Source organism: Rhipicephalus microplus, unplaced genomic scaffold (assembly GCF_043290135.1).
Source record: "Rhipicephalus microplus isolate Deutch F79 unplaced genomic scaffold, USDA_Rmic scaffold_16, whole genome shotgun sequence".
Taxonomy (NCBI): domain Eukaryota; kingdom Metazoa; phylum Arthropoda; class Arachnida; order Ixodida; family Ixodidae; genus Rhipicephalus; species Rhipicephalus microplus.
The window spans coordinates 11869735-11888810 of NW_027464589.1; the positions used below are offsets into that span (position 1 = coordinate 11869735).

General features: G+C 45.1%; 1 protein-coding gene across 2 annotated transcripts in view; it reads right to left on the reverse strand.

The window, feature by feature from the left end:
* LOC142784971 (uncharacterized) overlaps positions 1–19076 on the reverse strand; it is a 58823-nt gene that overhangs the window by 23691 nt on the left and 16056 nt on the right. The window contains exon 4 of one of the 2 annotated variants that reach the window (XM_075883389.1): positions 1619–3228. The exons of the other annotated variant lie outside the window; for it this stretch is intronic. Coding sequence (XP_075739504.1) covers positions 3155–3228 — 74 coding nt within the window. The 3' untranslated portion in view covers positions 1619–3154. Of the gene's footprint in view, positions 1–1618; positions 3229–19076 lie in introns of those variants that run through there. 2 annotated transcript variants of the gene reach the window in all.

Below are 19076 nucleotides of genomic sequence, written 5' to 3' on the forward strand. Positions count from 1 at the left end.
TTTGAGGAACAAATGCTAAAATGTGTTGGAAGTAGCATTGATGAATTTGCTGCTGTTAAGTTTTCTTCTGAGTCAGGTATATCCACTGATAATTTCTTACCTTGTTGGAATTTTATCTTACTTCGACGTTCAATAAATGGAACAATGATATTCTTTTGCAAAAGCAAAGTATATGTATCTGCTCTTGCATCGCGCCTGTCTTGAGAAATCTGTTTCTGGCAGAACTTGATAGAATTGTGGCATATCGTCTCGCCGAAACGACGGCTAAGAAAGTGTTCCAATATGTAGATGATTTTATTATCTTCGTTGACAGCTCGAGGGAAAATTTCCAAAGTTAGGGTACTAGTGTGTTGAATGTGTTTTGGGATGGTCTTAAGCCTCTTGAAGTGACGGTAGAATGGCCTAGCGACGGACGAATAAAGTTTTTAGATTTAAGTGTCCGGTGTTCTGACAACCAGCTATGCTGGTGCTATAATCCGCGTGCTCAGAAAACTTTACTCCCATTTCATTCCGGTCATTCCAAACTAACCAAGAGAGCCATCGCGACGACTTGCCTCAAAAACGCATTGAACAAGTCATGTGCGCGCCTTATGAAGCAGAGCTTCCATAATCAGATCACACGTTTGCAAGGACCGGGCTATGCGGATCATGTTTTAGTTTCAGTTGCCGAAAAAGAGTTGAAAATGATTCATGCAAGGTCAAGCCAATCTAATGTTCATGTCGATTTACCGGCAAAATAAAGACGCACGGCCGTAATTTCATATGTTTACCAGCTGTCACATAACCTTAAGAAAGTGGCACTTCGGGACAATATTAGGGTGCTATTTTCAGTACGTGATAAACTTGGTAAATTGCGTGTGCTGACGAATCCGTCACGTGGGGAAAGGGTGATGTGCACAAAAAGGCATACAAACAAATTTGTGGAGTGCATTTCGTTCCCCACTTATCTTATTCTGTTCACATGTGGGAAAAAATACGTCGCCCAAACTAGTAGGTGTGCGAATGACCGATTAAGAGAACACAATTACAAGGCAGATAAACTGCCGCCAGAAGGTTTTCTCGCTCTTCACGCGTGTGGGTGCCGGCCTTTGTTCCAGAGTACAATCATTGTTTGTCGGCATAAGGATGAGATGACTCGGTTGATCATAGAAGCCGAACTTATTGATGCTCTTGGAGATGTATGTATTACCAAGCCTTCAATTGCCCTGTCACCATAGGAATTGGCGTTCTGCGTACGTAGTGATACGTGATTTTATCTGTGAGGTTTTTTTGTTTTCCTATTTATCGTTTTTTCTTGTAGGTAGATGACATTGCCGTGCATTTATCTGAAAACACGTGTTTTTCTGCTTGCTCGCCTGACGATTATGGTTTAAAAGCGTCTTGGAGGTCGAAAGTAAACATGTTGTTGCTAGAAGCGCTCTGTCCTCTCAGTCTATTCTTTCCTGTGTTCGTTTTTTCGCCTCGGGCTACATAAATTTCTTTCAAGTGATTCACCAGCAAGCCCACATCGCCACTCTTGCAGAATTGCAGCAACCATGAGGACATGCAGTCACACAGCTTAAGTAGGAAAGAACAAGCCGAAGTGCCTGAATGCCATATGAAAGAAAAGAAGAAGCCATTTATTTACCACGAATACTTACTTCATATTTATTTGTCGTTGTCACAGAGGAAGACATGAATGACAGTGCTACAAAACACATTTTAAGCATTCAGTAATAAATATGAACAAGGCACAATCTAAGTTTCTTTCTTACTATGTCAACTGCTAGGTCGTAAAAACAAATACAGGTGCAAAATGAAAACACAATTTGTTTATACAATCTTAGCAAAAGTTTGACGAAAAAAGCTTTCATCTATAGTATTTAAATATCAGTGGGAAAGTGAATAGGCAAGGAAGAAGGCACTGGCAAAACTGCTATGTGTTAAATACATAGGATGACACAAATATCAAATATCATAGACAGCCATTGCCTTATCGGTAATTTTCCAACAGTGATGCATGCATTGTATACAGTGATGGTTGCCACTACTGTTGACTGTCTATGTCATGATTTCATGAACGGAGACAATATAGCAGCATTGAAAAACTGGCCCATCCCACTCGGGTACAGCTTGTTTCGAGGGAGCCAAAAAGGTTCAAAACAAGAACTTGTTTTTAACAAACGGAAAAACCTGCCGATATCTGTGTAGAAAAACATGTTGCACATCAAAAGAAGCTTATCAGTTTGAAAGCAACTAAACTTGATGATTATTGCCTGACACGCATTCAGTAAAAAGCGGCTCATTAAATGTGGGCAATTGATTACATAAAAAATATGCCTTTGATAGCTAAGGTAGCCGACATCCGGTCAGAAAAAGCAAAACACTATCAGTGGAGCAACTGCTCAGTGTAATTCACGCAAAAACAGTGACTTCCCAGCCCCAACCAAGTGAGAAATACTGATCACGAAACGAATACACAAGGCATGCAACTATTTTTTGTTCAGTTCATTACCAAATTGCTGTCCTCTTGTCCATTGAATGAATAAACTGCCTTGACACAATTAATCTTGTTCATTCAGTCTATATTTTTTTTATTTGTATCTAGAGTGAGGTCGAGTTATATTTTGATTGTTATGCACTGCTCTGTATAACTGTCTAGTATTTTTAATTTATGCATTTCTTGTGTTGTGTGTGCCACTAATTTTAGCATTTCAACTTTTTTGGATTTGCAGTGAATGCAGCTTCCAAGTTGATACTTTGTAGCGAGTGGTTATTTGCATCTTCGGAAAAGTGGCAAAGTACTCTCACTTGTTTGCAGAAGTCGTTAGAAAGGAAGTAGATTTTTTGAAGGTATTCAGAACGAGTATTACGACTGAGTACCCTATTTCTCACAAAAATATAACACCGTAAATGTCAACTAAGGATACACATATAATCATACTTGTGAGCACAAGAACAGCAGAAGGCACAGGAAATGCAATATTTTAGAGTAGAATGACAAATTGACACCAGCCTGCATCACCATCAGAGAAGCAACTAACCGTCATACCGCCACAGCAGTTCACATGCCCACTGGAGTTCACATATACAAACTGAGCAGCATGTTACAGTTGCCAGTCTTTGCTTGAGACTTTGCCAGTGTGGTTCAACTTGAGTGAACAAGTTTGCCAGGTCAGGGTACGTCCAAGAGGGGTACACCGTCGACGATGTTGGCAAACGCCAATTGCAGGGTGATGGCTGTGACGACTGTGGAACAAGCCATGATGCGAGACAATTGGTTAGCAATGAGGGCCTGCATTATGAGTAGGAAATGATTAGACCCATACTAGTAGCTTATAAAGCAAACAAAATAATAAATGGGAACACTTCTCTAAAAATGCAGAGAATCGGCTGACAAAATCTGTCTACAACATCCTATGAAAGCTGTGCCAGGACTGACAGAAAGCTATGTAACAATCCAGCGGTGAAAAAACAGAGCAGTGAAAAAACCTAAATAGTGCAGAGATGAAATTGGTGAAGCTTTATTGAGCTGAATGATTGCCTCCTTACTCATTAATGATGGCAAAGAATCAACATTTCAAAAGAATCAACAGAAACAAGCAAAGAATCAACAGAAACACATGCAAAAAGGAACGAGGAGTGTGCCGGGAGAAAACACAAAATCCATTGTTTCTGTACCTTATGTTGAAGGGTTTTCAGACTCTGTTCAAATAGCACTTCGTCCACTGGGAATTAAAACACTTTCCAAGCCTCACTGTACCTTGGTAAACGTGCTCTCTAAGCCCAAAGACAGCACTTCTGCAAATGATCAAAACAGGGTTGTTTACAAGTTCCTGTGCGATGCCTGCGACGCCACTTATATTAGCAAAACTGGCAGGAAGTGGTCAATGACTTTTAATGAGCACAGAGGGGACATTGCAATACAACGCATTCTCAGAGGAAACTCATCAAACACTGCTTGAAAATGGGGCATGACTTCGATTTCGTAATTTGATGACGCTGGCTCGGGAACAAAAAAGAGAGAAGAGAAAGCTTTTCGAGTCGTGGTTAGAACGTCGTGATCAGCCAGTATGCAACAACAATTACGGCCCTCATCTGAATAAGTAGATACATACGAGACAATCAGTGAATTCGGTCACCCCCACACATTTGGTGCCAGTGCACACTGAGGATGCCACTCACATAGGAGGCGAAATGTCTGTGTAGATTCGTTATATTTTGTTGTGTGAAGTCGGAGTACATATATTAATCACTAAGGAGCCGAGTTTTACTTGCACGTTAATTTGGCATATGTTCAAATATTTCTGCAGGAAAAGAAACGGTTTATTCAAACAAAAAACAAGTATGTATAGACTTGCTTTCTATCTTAGCGTAGATATCGTATTTACTCGATTCTACCGCGCCCTCGATTGTAACGCGCACCCAATTTCTACGACAAGAAAAAAAACGTAAGACATCGATTGCAACGCGCACCCATTTTTCTCGCTGGCCCGCACAATCATACCACTCGAAAAAACGACTCCTTTCGGGAGCGTCTTCCGTTTAAATATGAGGTACGGCGAAGCTTGTGCCCATCCGACGTGTAACAGAGCATTGCTGTCACTGTAGTTTTACCGTGGACCGATGTCAGCACGCGAACTTGCTTCGCCCCCTTCTTCTCGACAGTTGTGGTGCCAGGCATGTCGAAGTAAAGAGGCGTCTGATCGGCATTCCCGATTTGCCCAAGCAGGTAGCCGTTGTTGTGCCGCAAGTTTAGGACGAACCTCTGAAAACTGTGAAGCTTTTCATCGTACTCTTCCGCAAAAATTTTCCCATATGCCCGTTCCCCTTCGGAGGGAAAAGCCTTTTCTCTTCATAAAGTTAGTTAGCCAGCACCTGCTCGCTTTAAAGGGGCTCTGCATTAGACCTTTTTCTAAGGCTAATTGCATAGCCCGCACTTGGAGGAGTTCTGTCGTCATGGGCCGCCGTGCCGCTCAAGCACATACTCGCCGAGCAGCTCTTTAATTTGCGGAAACCGACCTTGTTGTGGTCCACTGAAGCCTTTGCGTGAAGCTTTGCTGTCGACAATCTTCTGCTTTTGTTTCCGCCAGTCCCGCACGCAAAATTCGGGAACTCCGAACGACCGCGATGCAGCCCGATTTACGTCCGTTTCGGCACACGCAATGACTTTTCTTTTAAAAGCAGCACCGTGGTACATTCGTCGAGTTTTTGGAGTCGGCCCTTCCATGCCATCGATGCTAATGCACACCAAGATGACGAACTCCTCAGCACACGTACGAAGTGCCGCACATGGGAAACACATAGGCAGAAATGGCCGACGCACGTAAAGGGCGGCCATCTCGAACGACCGTATTCATTTTTTTTTCGTACTTGATTGTAACGCGCATGCGATTTATGAACTCACTTAACCGGAAAAAAGATGCGCGTTAGATTCTAGTAATTACGGTAATTCCCACCTGAGGCAAAATGAACACTGCTACTCAGCATTCATGCCATGGGGTGACTACCGATAATCTACCATCCCATAATTATGCTATTGCCAGTGGACTGTTTTCTTGAAAATTGTTCTCTATGCGACTCTTCTATTTGGCTACACCACCTGTATTTTTCAAGAAGTGCAACAGTTGACTACCAAATTTTTGATTAGTAGTTAGCTCAACGAGTGCTGCTCACTCTATCAGATAGCTACTTTTAAATTTAAAGCATCAAAACAAACTTGACCCAATTTTACGCATTTGCCTTTAGTGAAATTTCTCAATTTTTTTAGAATAGGACTAGCATAGTTTTCTGCTCTACACTTTGTCATATAAAATTAAAAATTTATGTACTTCCTCGTCATGATGACACTGTATTAGTGGCTTCGCAGAGGCATCCCTTTGAATATTATGTTAAGCTGCAAATTCAGAACAAAACATGGCTAACTCAAGTACAATGCCCAGCCTTCATTATACTGGTATAACTCACGTTAGCATCATTTTACCTCGCGCAAAGCAAAAAAAATAGCTGCATTTTACGACATTTCGTTTACAACATACCGTCTCTCTGACACTAAACTTACTCTAATAAGCATCACTCTATAATGCCTCTGTCGGAGCTTAAAGCACACTGAACAAAAACAGGAAAAGACGAAAGCATCAAAATTCCAACTAAGAGCAGCTTCTGTTCAGATAAACCATTTACTTTCAGTGTTACCGAAGATATGCCTGTTTTTCTTAAAACATTGCTATCAGGCTGCAGCTTAATATCAGTCTTTGTGAGGCAGCCCATTGATGAACATGATGTCGGAGGTCCCTGCGGCATATGTAAGCTTCCTGTCCTGCTACTTCCCTACGTGTGGGTGCACTCCGCTGTTTGAAAAAACAACAGTTCTATGCAAGATTAAAGAGGAAAACGTGCGTATAATTTATGAGGCTGCTCAAATGGAGCTTGAAAGCAGCGCATGTGTAAGCAAGCCTTCAGTTGCCCTTTCAGATAAAGAGATATGTTTCTTGAGATGCGAGGGTAGGCGCAGCAGGCATGGCGTTAGTTGATAATTTGTATCTTAAAATACGTCATTTTTTCACTCTTTGTGCTCCATTGCATATTAACGGTCTTCCCGTCAATAAAATTTTAGTTGGAAGTCAGTGCTTGTCTCGTCCCTTTCTTGTCTTTTGTGCATTTTTCGCGCTGCTAAAACCCAAGTTTCCCTTTTCACCTCTGCTCTACATCGTGCACTCTTCCTTCAACAGAAGTGGTATGATGGGCCCCTTTTCTGAGCTGTACCCTGCAGCCGGTAGCATTATTCACTGCTGGTGCTATCATATTGTCACGACGTCAAAACAGAGGTCTTGCCGTAGAGGCTGAGACACCAGAAGCAGGTCGATCTTTTTTAATTAGAACGCGCAAGCGAGTTCTTCTTCTTCGTCCATTTCGTAGTCCTTCGTGGCACATGCACAACTGACATCGTCTTTCTTGGGCAAGCACGTGACATTTGCCTCCCTCCGAAAGAAGCATCGTCCCGATGCGCAACTTAGGTGCTCTACCAGGCGTATGAAGTGGTCGTACGAAAACGGTAACCGGGAGCTAATTAACTCGATAAATATGGTTTCATACGCACGACGTGCACGACTTCAGGCAAACGCTTTTGGCGCTTAGAACTACAATTAGTGTCGGGAACAACTTCGTAGTTCACGTCGTTCAAGCGTCGCGTGACGCTGTATGGACCAAAGTACCGTCTTAGCAGTTTCTCAGACAGTCCACGTCGACGTATCGAAATCCAGACCCACACTTTGTCGCCTGGTGAGTAGCTAACAAACTTGTGTCGGTTGTCGTAGCGTTGTGCATCTTGATGCTGCTGATGACAGATGCGCACGCGCGTGAGCTGTCTGGCTTCTTCGGCACGCTGAGTGAATTCTTCAGCGTCTACATGGATGTCGTCACACTCAAGCGGCAACATGGCGTCCAATGTTGTCGCGACTTCACGACCATAGATCAGACTGAAGGGTGTTATTCCAGTGGTTTCTTGTCGAGTGGTGTTATAAGCAAAGGCCACGTACGGCAATATCTGATCCCAGTTTTTATGTTCTGTGTCAACGTACATACTGATCATGTCTATGAGGGTCCTATTGAGGCGCTCCGTCAGTCCGTTTGTCTGCGGATGGTATGCAGTTGTTCTCCGGTGAGCTCTACCGCTGAGTCTGAAAACCGACTCCAAAACCTCTGTGGTGAAGGCAGGTCCTCTGTCTGTGATCACTGTTGTCGGAGCGCCATGCCGAAGGACGATGTTTTCGATGAAAAACTGAGCGGCTTCTGCTGCTGTGCCACGCTGCATAGCTTTAGTCTCCGCATAACGGGACAGGTAATCAGTGACCACAATAATCCATCTGTTCCTTGTTGTGGAAGTTGGAAAGAGACTCAGGAAATCCATTCCAATCTGGGTGAATGGCTTTTCTGGTGCTTCGACTGGATGTAAAAGACCGGCTGGCTTGCTGGGAGGCGCTTTGCGTCTTTGGCAGTCGGTGCACGTTCGCACGTGATGGTTAACAGCAGCAGGTAACTTTGGCCAGTAGTACTTGTATCGTAGTCGGCACAATGTTCGGGTGTAGCCTAGATGACCAGAAGTTGCTTCATCATGGCACGCTTCCATAATTTCTTTTCGAAGAGAGGCAGGCACGACGAGCAAGTGCGGGTTACCAGTTGGTGAGAAGATTTTCTTATAGAGAACATCGTTTCGCAAACAAAAAGATGGCAGTCCTCTAGCAAATAACCGCGGCACGTCTTTACGTCGTCCTTCTAAATATTCAATGAGTGGTAACAGCTCAGGGTCACTGCGCTGCTCTCGTGCAATAGTGGCTGTGTTGACAACTCCCAAGAATGCCGCGTCAATGTTTTCGTCATCAGGAGCGACAGTTTGCACTGGCGACCGTGAGAGACAGTCGGCGTCGGTGTGCCTCTTCTCAGATTTGTAGACGATGGTCATGTCAAACTCTTGAAGTCTTAGGCTCCAGCGCGCCAAACGACCAGATGGATCTTTAAGGTTGGTGAGCCAACACAAAGAGTGATGGTCGCTAACAACCTTGAAGGAGCGGCCGTACAAATACGGACGAAATTTGATGACTGCCCACACCACGGCGGGACACTCCTTCTCGGTGGTCGAGTAGTTCTCCTCCATGCGAGAGAGAGTTCTGCTGGCGTAGGCTATTACTCTTTCACAGCCGTCTTGCCACTGCACCAGAACGGCCCCTAGACCTACATTGCTGGTGTCAGTGTGAAGTACTGTAGGGGCGTCCTGGTCGAAGTGCGCAAGGACTGGAGGTGTTTGCAAGCGTTGTCGCAGTTCATTGAATGCCATTTGCTCCTGTTCACCCCAAAAGAAGGGGACGTCCTCACGTGTGAGTCGTGTCAATGGTGCCGCAATAGACGAAAAGTCCTCGATAAATCGCCGGTAATAGGCGCACAACCCTGAGAAGTGTCGCACAGCCTTTTTGTCACGGGGTGCAGGAAATTGCACTACGGCGTCTATTTTGGCCGGGTCAGGTCGAACACCCTCGTGACTGACGACGTGGCCTAGGAAGTTGAGTTCGTTGAAACCAAAATGACATTTTTCCGGTTTTAAAGTCAGGCCGGCCGAGCGTATGGCTTGAAGTACGGTGAATAGACGGCTGAGATGTTCCTCGAATGATGCTAAAAATACAACAACATCGTCCAGATAGACCAAGCATGTTTGCCACTTCAGGCCCAATAGTACGTTGTCCATGAGACGCTGAAAAGGGGCTGGCGCCGAGCACAACCCAAAAGGAAGCACCTTAAATTCGTAAAGGCCATCAGGCGTCACAAAGGCCGTTTTTTCACGATCTCTCTCGTCGACTTCTATCTGCCAGTAGCCGCTTCGGAGGTCCATTGAAGAGAAATAGCGCGCATGACGCAGCCGATCGAGTGAATCGTCTATGCGAGGCAGTGGATAGACGTCTTTCTTCGTGACTTGGTTCAACTTGCGATAATCAATACAGAAACGCAAGCTGCCGTCTTTTTTCTTGACCAAAACCTCGGGGGATGCCCAAGGACATTTCGAAAGTTGTATGACGTCATCCACGAGCATCTTCTGTACTTGCTTCTGAATCTCCTCGCGTTCTTTCGGAGCCACACGGTAGGGGTTCTGCCGAATCGGTCGCGTGTTGTCTTCGGTGATGATGCGGTGCTTGGTCAATGGTGTCCGCTGGACCTTTGACGTACGCGAAAAGCAGTCTTTGAATTGGTGTGTAAGTCCAAGCAGACGTTTCCTATCAGATGACGGTAGCGTGGAGCAGATGTCCACCGACAAAGTTGTCGAGGCAGGGACTGTCGCGTCATCTGGTTGCAAAGCACAGCAATCCCCGGCTTGGTCTATATCGTCGAAGTAGGCAATTGCGGTACCCTTCTGGATTTGACGGCGCTCAGTGCTGAAGTTTGTAAGGAGCACTTCTGCCTGTCCACCAGTAAGCGTTAGGATGCCTCTCGCGACGGAAATGCCTTGAGTGAGCAAAAGAGCGACTATGTGCTCTACTATCATATCCTTATAGGAAGGCCACCCCCTGGACACAGACACAAGGCAGCAGGATCTCGGTGGGAGCGTCACATCGTCGGCTATTCGCAAACTGCCGCGTATTTCGTCGCTGCTGTCGTCGACATACGGATGTGTGCAAAACGTCACCATACGTTGAGGGATGTTGATAATAGCGCCATGATCTCGAAGAAAATCCATGCCCAAAATTAGCTCTTTACCGCAGTCTGGCAACAGGACAAAAGTGGCCACGAAGCTAGAATCCCCAATGCGAAGTCGAGCGGTGCATTTACCCGTGGGAATCACCAGCTGACCACCAGCACTCCTTATGTGTGGCCCCGTCCACGGTGTCTTGACCTTTCTAAGGCGGTCGGCGAGTTCTTGTCGCATGATTGAGAAGTTGGCGCCAGTGTCGACCAGTGCTGTAACGTAATGTCCGTCAATGAAAACGCCAAGATCAGCACATACAACTTCACTGGCATTAGTATTCGTCGTCGTATTCGTCGTCGTATTCGTCGTGGTTGTCGTCATACCTTCTTGCGATGATAGGGGGAACTTTTCGGTGTCTCGACGATTGGCAACCTTGCCCCCGGAGGTCGCAGCAGTTAGTTTTCCCGGCGCGAGCTAGGCGACCGGCCTCTGGTGACGTCCGCGTAGCTCTGAGGGAAGTCACGGTGACGCGCAGGAGATGGAGATCGCCAGCGACGCGGTGTAGTTGCTAGGCCAGTCGACAGTTGGTCGGCATCGTGGGCACGACGGTCTTCAGAGCGGAAAGAAGCGGGACGAGAAAAGTTCCCGAAGCCGGAATCGCTATGACGGCAATAGCGAGCAGTGTGACCTGGTTCTCCGCAGCGGAAGCAAATAGGTCGACGGTCGGCCATGCGCCACAAGTCAGTTCGGCAAACTGGTGGTCGTCTCATGGAATCCCGTTGCCACCAAGGTACGGCCGCGGGTCGTGGCTGGAAGGATGTCGCCACAAATGACGGTGGAGGACGACGGACCACATCAGCGTAGCTCGCTGGATGTGGCTCAGGACTTGGCGCCGGTGGTGTAACGGCTTGCCTGAACTCCTGGCAGACGATTTCGGCAACAGATGCGACGGGCGGTTGGGTAGGAGGGACGCAGAGGGCCCGAAGTTCCTCACGCAGTATTTTCCTAATCATTTGTCGCAGGGAACTTTCACACACGGCAGTGTTCTGAGCTGCAGCACTTACTGCCGTGTGGTTCGGCAGGCGGTCAAAGTGTCGGTATCGTTGTCGCAGTGCGCGCTCGATGACAGTTGCCTCTCTTATGAATTCATCCACTGTTGTAGGTGGACTCCGTACGAGGCCCGCAAACACTGGTTCTTTGACACCCTGCATTAGGTGACGCACCTTCTTCGCCTCGGGCATGTCAGGGTCAGCTCGTCAAAACAGACGGATCATACCCTCTGCGTACTAGGCGGCTGTTTCGTTGGGTTTTTGTGCGCGAGCCTCAATCAGTTGCTGTTCGCGATCCCGTTGGTCCGTGTTCGAAAATGTGGCGAGGAGCTTTCGGCGGAAATCTTCCCAAGATTGGAAAGTAGCCTCGTGGTTCTCGTACCACGTGCGAGCGCTATCTTCCAGGGTGAAATATGCACGGCCAAGTTTGTGCTGTTCGTTCCAATGGTTAGATACAGCGACCCGTTCGAACTGTTAGAGCCAGTCCTCGACATCCTCGTACTCTTCCCCATGGAAAACTTCAGGAACGCGAGGATGTTCAAGAGTCACCTGGGAGGGAAGTGTGGTCTGCGATGGAAGGGTAGCCGTGGATGTGGTAGGAGCTGCCATGCTGGTTAGAGGCGGAACAGGTACGGACTCCGTACTTAGGCCTAGTAGGCGCCGACTGAATCGGTGCACCGGAGTCGTGACGAGGGGCTGGGTCTCTGGACTAGATGAACGGGTCCGAGCAAGACTGTCCTGCATCCGGTTGTACCCAGCACGTCCACCAGTGTCACGACGTCAAAACAGAGGTCTTGCTGTAGAGACTGAGACACCAGAAGCAGGTCGATCTTTTTTAATTAGAACACGCAAGCGAGCTCTTCTTCTTCGTCCATTTCGTAGTCCTTCGTGGCACATGCACAACTGTCATCGTCTTTCTTGGGCAAGCACGTGACAATATTCGTTCTAAGTACCCTACAGGGGGAATGTGGTGTGTTGAGAGACGTGATCGATAGCTGGCGAGGTTCCCAAACCCGTTTTAGGGAATGTTAAATGTCGCCTCCTATACTTGATCACGTGGCCACTAGATGTGGCAGTTTGTAAAGAACACCATAGCAGATCACACGTGCTCCCGTGTTATCTTTAACAGTGGACCCCTCTGCACATATACTGCGGGTGTTGCGCATTGTCCGCTTGATACTTACGTCGCTACATACAGAAGCTACCCGGAAAACTACCTTTTACTACTTCATGGCTATCATTACACAAAACCCGTTTTTCATGCCTTGCAGTGAGCGAAAAATTAGTGGTTTCATGGGCATGAACAGCGGAAGGAATTTGCCAGCCAAAACATTACTAGCATCATGCATCGCTAAACAGATGTATCGGTTGCCACTCTCTCTTTCTTTCTCACGTAGCTACTTGAAACCTTCAAGAATATGAATGCGGATCGGGGTGACATCGGTCATAATGTGTTGCAAGCGTGGTGATGTGGTGAGCCAACAGAGGGAAAGATTAGGTCAAGCAGCGCAATATTCATACTTCGAGGGTGTTGTCACACTTACATACACGAATGCAGTGCTCAGATTTAGTGAATTATATGAGAGTCGATTCTTTCAGCTATAAAACGAGTACCGCTCGCACCACAATTGTTTGTAAGACAGATGCAAATTGCACCCGCTGAACGTTGAACAACGAATCTGATGATATCATATTCACGCCGATTTCTAATCCAAAAAGTGGTTATTTAATTTGATATGCCTTGGACAGTATTCAATTCAGTGTGAAAAATCAATAATATACGCGTGCTCCTACAAAATAAACAGCAAAGTACCAATGGTGGGGAAAGTTTAGAGGCCTTATCAAGTGCGATAAGTGCCTGTCGCTGTCTACAAAAGTGGTAAATAAAATCATGAGTTTACCTTTTTGTATGCTAAACACATGTCACATTCTTATAATCGTACCAATAAAAAATCTGAAATCTGACATAATAGATCACCAAAATTTTTGAAATCATGACGTCATCAAGTGACATCGCCACTTGGTCTAAATTAGGCAGATCCTCGAGAAACTGACAAACCCCATGAGGTGCAGAAAGCTTTTGACGAGGGAACACAGTCGACCGAGAAGAAAAAAAGGATGGCTGCTTCGGCGATCAAATCCTCTAAGACAAACGCATCTGGAATTTTGGGAGTCTTTTTTGGGACAGAAATTTCACATCCCACCTGCGCACTTACTGAGCTTTCACGAATGCGACGGTACACCTGTCAGAATCGGATCAGTTTGTGCACATGGTACTGCATATATTTTCATTCCAGTTTTAGAACAGCAGCACAGTGGTGTGGTATACGAAGTGATCACACAAAACGATTGCTTCATTAGGGCTCACCTATGTGAATACTCATAGCACTAGCATGTGAAATGGTTACCGCGAAAACTCAAGCTCAGTCTTTTTTTTCAAGGTTTCAATTCTTTTGTTTCAAACTTGAAATTGCCTCCCCCTTCCACCCCCTTTGTGCTTTTACTATCCTGAGTGTCTAAACAGCATGCTACCTGATTGGGAACCTTGGCTTAGTGAGTGGAAGCTGCAAAGCCAGTCCTGGTATTGCATTTGTCATTAGGAGGTGCAGGGGAATAGGCGGCTCACACATTTGTGGCTGCACCCAGTGAGCACTCGAAGAAGTTCTTTGGAAAAATACGCTTGAGTGCGTCTATGTTTTATGCGAACGTGTCATTTTGTAATTGTCTCTGGTTGCCGATGCTGAGAGTAAATGCGTTATGTCCCTTCATGGTCAGTGAAGGCTGGGTGCCTAGAAAGCAAGATATAACATGACTTACATGGGTGAACAGATTATTTGCCAAAGCTAAGCTTTGCTAGAGGTAAGTGGCGACCATCTTGTCTATTTCGCGCAGTTCAAGCTTTATTCCTGCTAGCTGTCTGCTAGACCAGTCACTGCCCACTACAACAAGCAACGAGCAAATTACATCACATCAATGATCTTCGAGTACACAATGATCATTCGCAATACATGTGTTACTGTAATTTTAACGTACGTATTAGGCTAGCAAACACATTTTTTAGCAAGGAGTTGACACACTGAAAGTATTGTTTCCAAACTTCAGAAGGCGTCAGGACACTTGACGTTCATTTTGCTGCGTGTGGCGGAGAACGCTATAGAGCTCACGCAGCCATTCGCACTTTTTGCTGCAATCAGGTAAATATGGCTCATAACCTCACAGTTTATAATATAGTTACTGTGCACATGCAAGTTTGTTTTCCACCAACTTGCCCGCAAACTATCTACGAACTTCTCAGTGGGCCCTTTTGAAGTCTGAAAAGCACCTCTATGAAGGTCACCGAAATCGAAACTGGGGGTCCGTAGCTTCTAAAGTTATCCACCAGGCACTGGTAAAAAATCTCGGGGGCTTAATATTTTTCAGGAATGATTTGCAGACGATTCAACCTACCTCTCAGTTAGCAACTGTCGCCACTGTGTGCAACGTTTATAGAAACTACTTGGCCTTGGGACCTCCCTTCCTCCCAAGAAAAAAAAAACGCGACGCGTATCATGTCGCCACCCCTTCACATGTGTACACTAGTCTCTCAAAAAAAGGTTCAATGTTATACTACCCTTCAACCAGTGTCACGTGCAACACACACTGACAAACATTCTTCACCTCCCCGCAAAGGAAAGACCACCAGGTAATGTCTTACGAGTCTCAAAAATAGAAGGCAAGGTCAAGTTCTCTTTGTACTTCAGAAACGCTTCTGCAGTCCCCTGGCTACAAAGGCGAGCAGCCAAGCAGGTCCTGGAGTCCTTAGCACAATTGCCAAACCGCTTGGTCAGGAATGTGGCACGCTTTGTTTTCTTCTTTCTTTCTGCGACTTTGTGTCTTTCTTATTTTCGTCAGCAGCCTCTTGGGGTTATATTGTGTAAAGAAGACGTAGCGACTAAATTTGCCCTCTAGGCTAGACACTAAAGTCTGAAATCTGGAGAAATAACCCATACGTGTTTCGGCGGCATAGTCTTGTTCAGCGGCATCACTTTTGACAAACGTCAGAACTGACACGAAACAACTTCATGGTTCTTTTCACAGACGACGCCACCACCAAAAAAATGTTAGCAATATTTATTATTTGTTGAAAATCTTTTGAGTGAAGCGCTGCTACGCAAAGTTAGTGAGCACTGGTGATCACAAAACTTGACGTCCTGCTAATGTGCGATAATTGTGAATTAGGAATATAATGAAAAAAAAATGCACAAACCTGGCAAGGAGAAAAATGAGCTCAATTCACTCTGTCTTACATTTTTCTAATTAACCTATGACAATTTTCTCTGCATAGAAAGGCTTGCTGCTTCAATATCGAAAATTTCAGATTTTTATCTTGGACAGTTTTTCCACCTCGTCTGTAATGGCTGAACAAGTGGATCCATAAATTTGAGAACTCAAGCAGTTATTATTTATGAGCTATTTGTTAGAACGCGAAACAACTTCGCATAGACATTAGGTACATTGTAGCCTGGAAACCCATTCAATATTGTTGTTCTACACAAAAAAGAAAAAAAGTTATTCACTCATAAACCTACATTTTTCTGCTCATGTTGATTAAAGCCTGCTTGACTTTTTGATTGCTTTACTGGCTACATTTCTTCATACAAACCTTGCATAATGATTTATGAAGACGCTCAGGAAATTTCATTGAATTATGTTGAACAGTTTTGCCACACTTCCAGTGCAACAGAGGCTTGTACAGCAGAAGCACTTATCTTTGCTCGCACTGTTTTGAGTGCTTTGCAAAACCGCTTCAAACTAGGTGACAATACTAGCTGTCATTAGAAAGTGGAGAATGTAAGCTTTCTATTGCAATACAATTCACATCAATAGGCGTAGATTGTCAGCGAGTAGTGAATAAAATTCAGAGCATGTGCTGCCAAAGTGGGACCGCCACCTTAATAATTCGCTTTGTTGGGCTAGCTGGTACATGCTTACCTAATTTTAAAAAGATGCATACCACCGGAGAAGAAAATTGAGGACAGAACAGAAAGGGCGTCGCTCACAATCAACTTTCTTCTCGGAAAATCAGCAAAATATATAAGCGTAGCAACCTTGCGCACGCACATTGCCTCACATGCTGGTAAAAAAGCACGCGATAAGATTGACAACAAAGGAAATATGACAAGAAAGCCACTAAACACAAAAAGATTCTGAAGAATGAAATTCCCTACCGCGCAGAGCAACAGATGTAATACTAACATGCATATCTCTATTCTTTTTAATGTAGTAAGCTTCAATAATTTTGCGTGCTAAGGTGTCATTACTCTTTCCAAGAAAGGATACACTGAAAAACCTAGTCTCACACTTGCAGGAACCACAATGTGTGCACAAATGTGCCAGTGCATAATTGACAGAACAAGAGAGCAAAAACTTCCTGTGAAAAATAAACTTTCGGCATATTCGCCAGCACATTGTGGTTTCTTCAAATGTGAGGCTAGGTTTTTCAGTGTATCCGTCCTTGGAAAGAGTAGTGATACCTTGGCACGTGAAATTATGGAAGCATTCTACAGTAAAAAGAAGGAAGATACGCATATTTGCAAGATGTTTCAGTGCGCGAACAAAGGAAAAAGGACAGGGTAGACAGAAAGAGCGCTGACTTCCAACTAACTTTATTTGACAGAGTGGCAAGAATATATACTGCTAAAAAGGATGATAACAGAGCATAAAGGTAAAGGCACGTCTAATCTACACATCAGTAACAAAACACGTGTGACAGGTCTTCTATTGCCTCAAAGCCCAGCTAGGTAATCACGTTCAGCCTGTGATAAAGCAATCGATGATGTGCTTACACACTTATCTCCTAGCAAGTGTATTTTTTCGGCTTCAATAATTTCTCGGGTAAGCTGGTCCCTGTGCCTTGATAATATTGAGCACTGATCAAAGAGAGGGGTGCACCCACAATCTCGGCAATGAATGCCAAGATGCCCTTGTACCACATTGTGCACATTATTTCGATGTTCTCGGAGGCGGTCATTTATGCACCTGCCGGTTTGCCCGACATAGATGCACCCACACGTCAGTGGAATCAAGTAAACGACTCCCACTGCGCATGGGATGTAGCGTGTCCTGTGCGCGACAGAGCACGAGGCAGAATTTGCACGAGGTGCATTGACCCGTTTGCAAAGCCTCTGCAATTTTTCCGGGGCAGAAAAAACCACAAAAACGTTGGCGTCTCGAGCAATCTTTTTCAGCCTGTGTGATACGTCGTGCACGTAAGGCAGTACGACAGGCCGGCTCTTTCTGACACTGTTTCGCTTATCCGGTTTGTCGCCTCGCTTCAAGACAGTGACCAGCTTTTCCGCCACCGAAACGAGAACATGCGCGCGGTAACCAGCTTTGGTAAGCCGCTCTACTTGTAGAGCAAAGCTGTGTTGTACCATGTGGGGGCATGACTTCTTTAAGGCATTGACAAGGCAGAGGTTAGCGATGCCCCGCTTGACCAATTTAGAGTGAGCTGAGCTGAAAGGCAGAAGGGGCTTGCCGCTTCTTGGTTCACACATCCAGCACACATGTCGGGAGTCTAACAAAAGCTTCAAATCTAGAAACTTCAGCTTGTTATCAGTGGGTGATTCATGGGTTAGAACTAGTGGTTTCAGGCACTCTCGGCAAACAGTCAACACGTCAGAGGAAATGGTCTGAAAATTTTGACTATCGCATTTCAACAACACTAAGTAATCATCAACAAAATGGCAAACTTTAAAAACTACAGAGTCATCAAGCTTGTTTGACAAGACACGATCATGATGTGCTAGAAATATGTCACTAAGAATGGGTGCCAAACATGAACCAATAAATATTCCAATTCTTTAAGTAGTTTTTGTCCTCCCATGATTCAAAAGTGGCCTTCAAATAAAAACTGAGTAATTCTAATAAGCTGCTGTTGTGAATTCCAGTACGCGTTTAAAACGCTGATGATCCTAACCTGTCTATGGATTCCTCTACACATTGAAGAAGTTAGTCATGTGGCAAAGAGTAATAAAAGTTCTTAATATCCACAGACATTGCCTGGAGTCTTGTGTTAGTTCGTCCAATAATGTCAATAACAGCGTCAGAGTTCTTGACCAAAAAAGGATCGTCTATAGTTGTATGTTTTAGCTGTTCCTGCAAGAAAAGTGCTACAGACTTTTGCCATGTTCCCCTTTCTGTTACAATGACCCGCAATGGGCAGTCAGTTTTGTGAGTTTTCGCAGAAAAGAACAGGTCAAGGCTAAGCTTTTTGCAACTATCTATCGCCTTCGAAAGCTTTTGAAACCCCAGGGCCCCGGTAAGAGTTTTTGCACGCTTCTTGAGCTTATCCAGATTAATCTCATCATTCTCGTTGAAAAGAGACTGCATTGCCTGCATAGCTTTCCCCTTAAACATTGAATGAGGAAGAACCGCAAAACCACCCTCCTTGTCAGCCGGCAGAAGTGACAAGGAATGTGCCTTTAGGTACGCGACAGTGCTTCCTGTATTGATAACTTTGTTCGAAGGCTTACATCTCGAGTGCACCTGCACGCCTTGAGCAACACATCTATCACATTCAGTCAGGATACATTTTCTCAGTGACATATTTTTAGCACATCATGATCGTGTCTTGTCAAACAAGCTTGACGACTCTGTAGTTTTTAAAGTTTGCCGTTTTGTTGATGATTACTTAGTGTTGTTGAAATGTGATAGTCAAAATTTTCAGACCATTTCCTCTGACGTGTCGACTGTTTTCCGAGAGTGCCTGAAACCACTAGTTCTAACCCATGAATCACCCACTGATAACAACCTGAAGTTTCTAGATTTGAAGCTTTTGTTAGACTCCCGACATGTGTGCTGGATGTGTGAACCAAGAAGCGGCAAGCCCCTTCTGC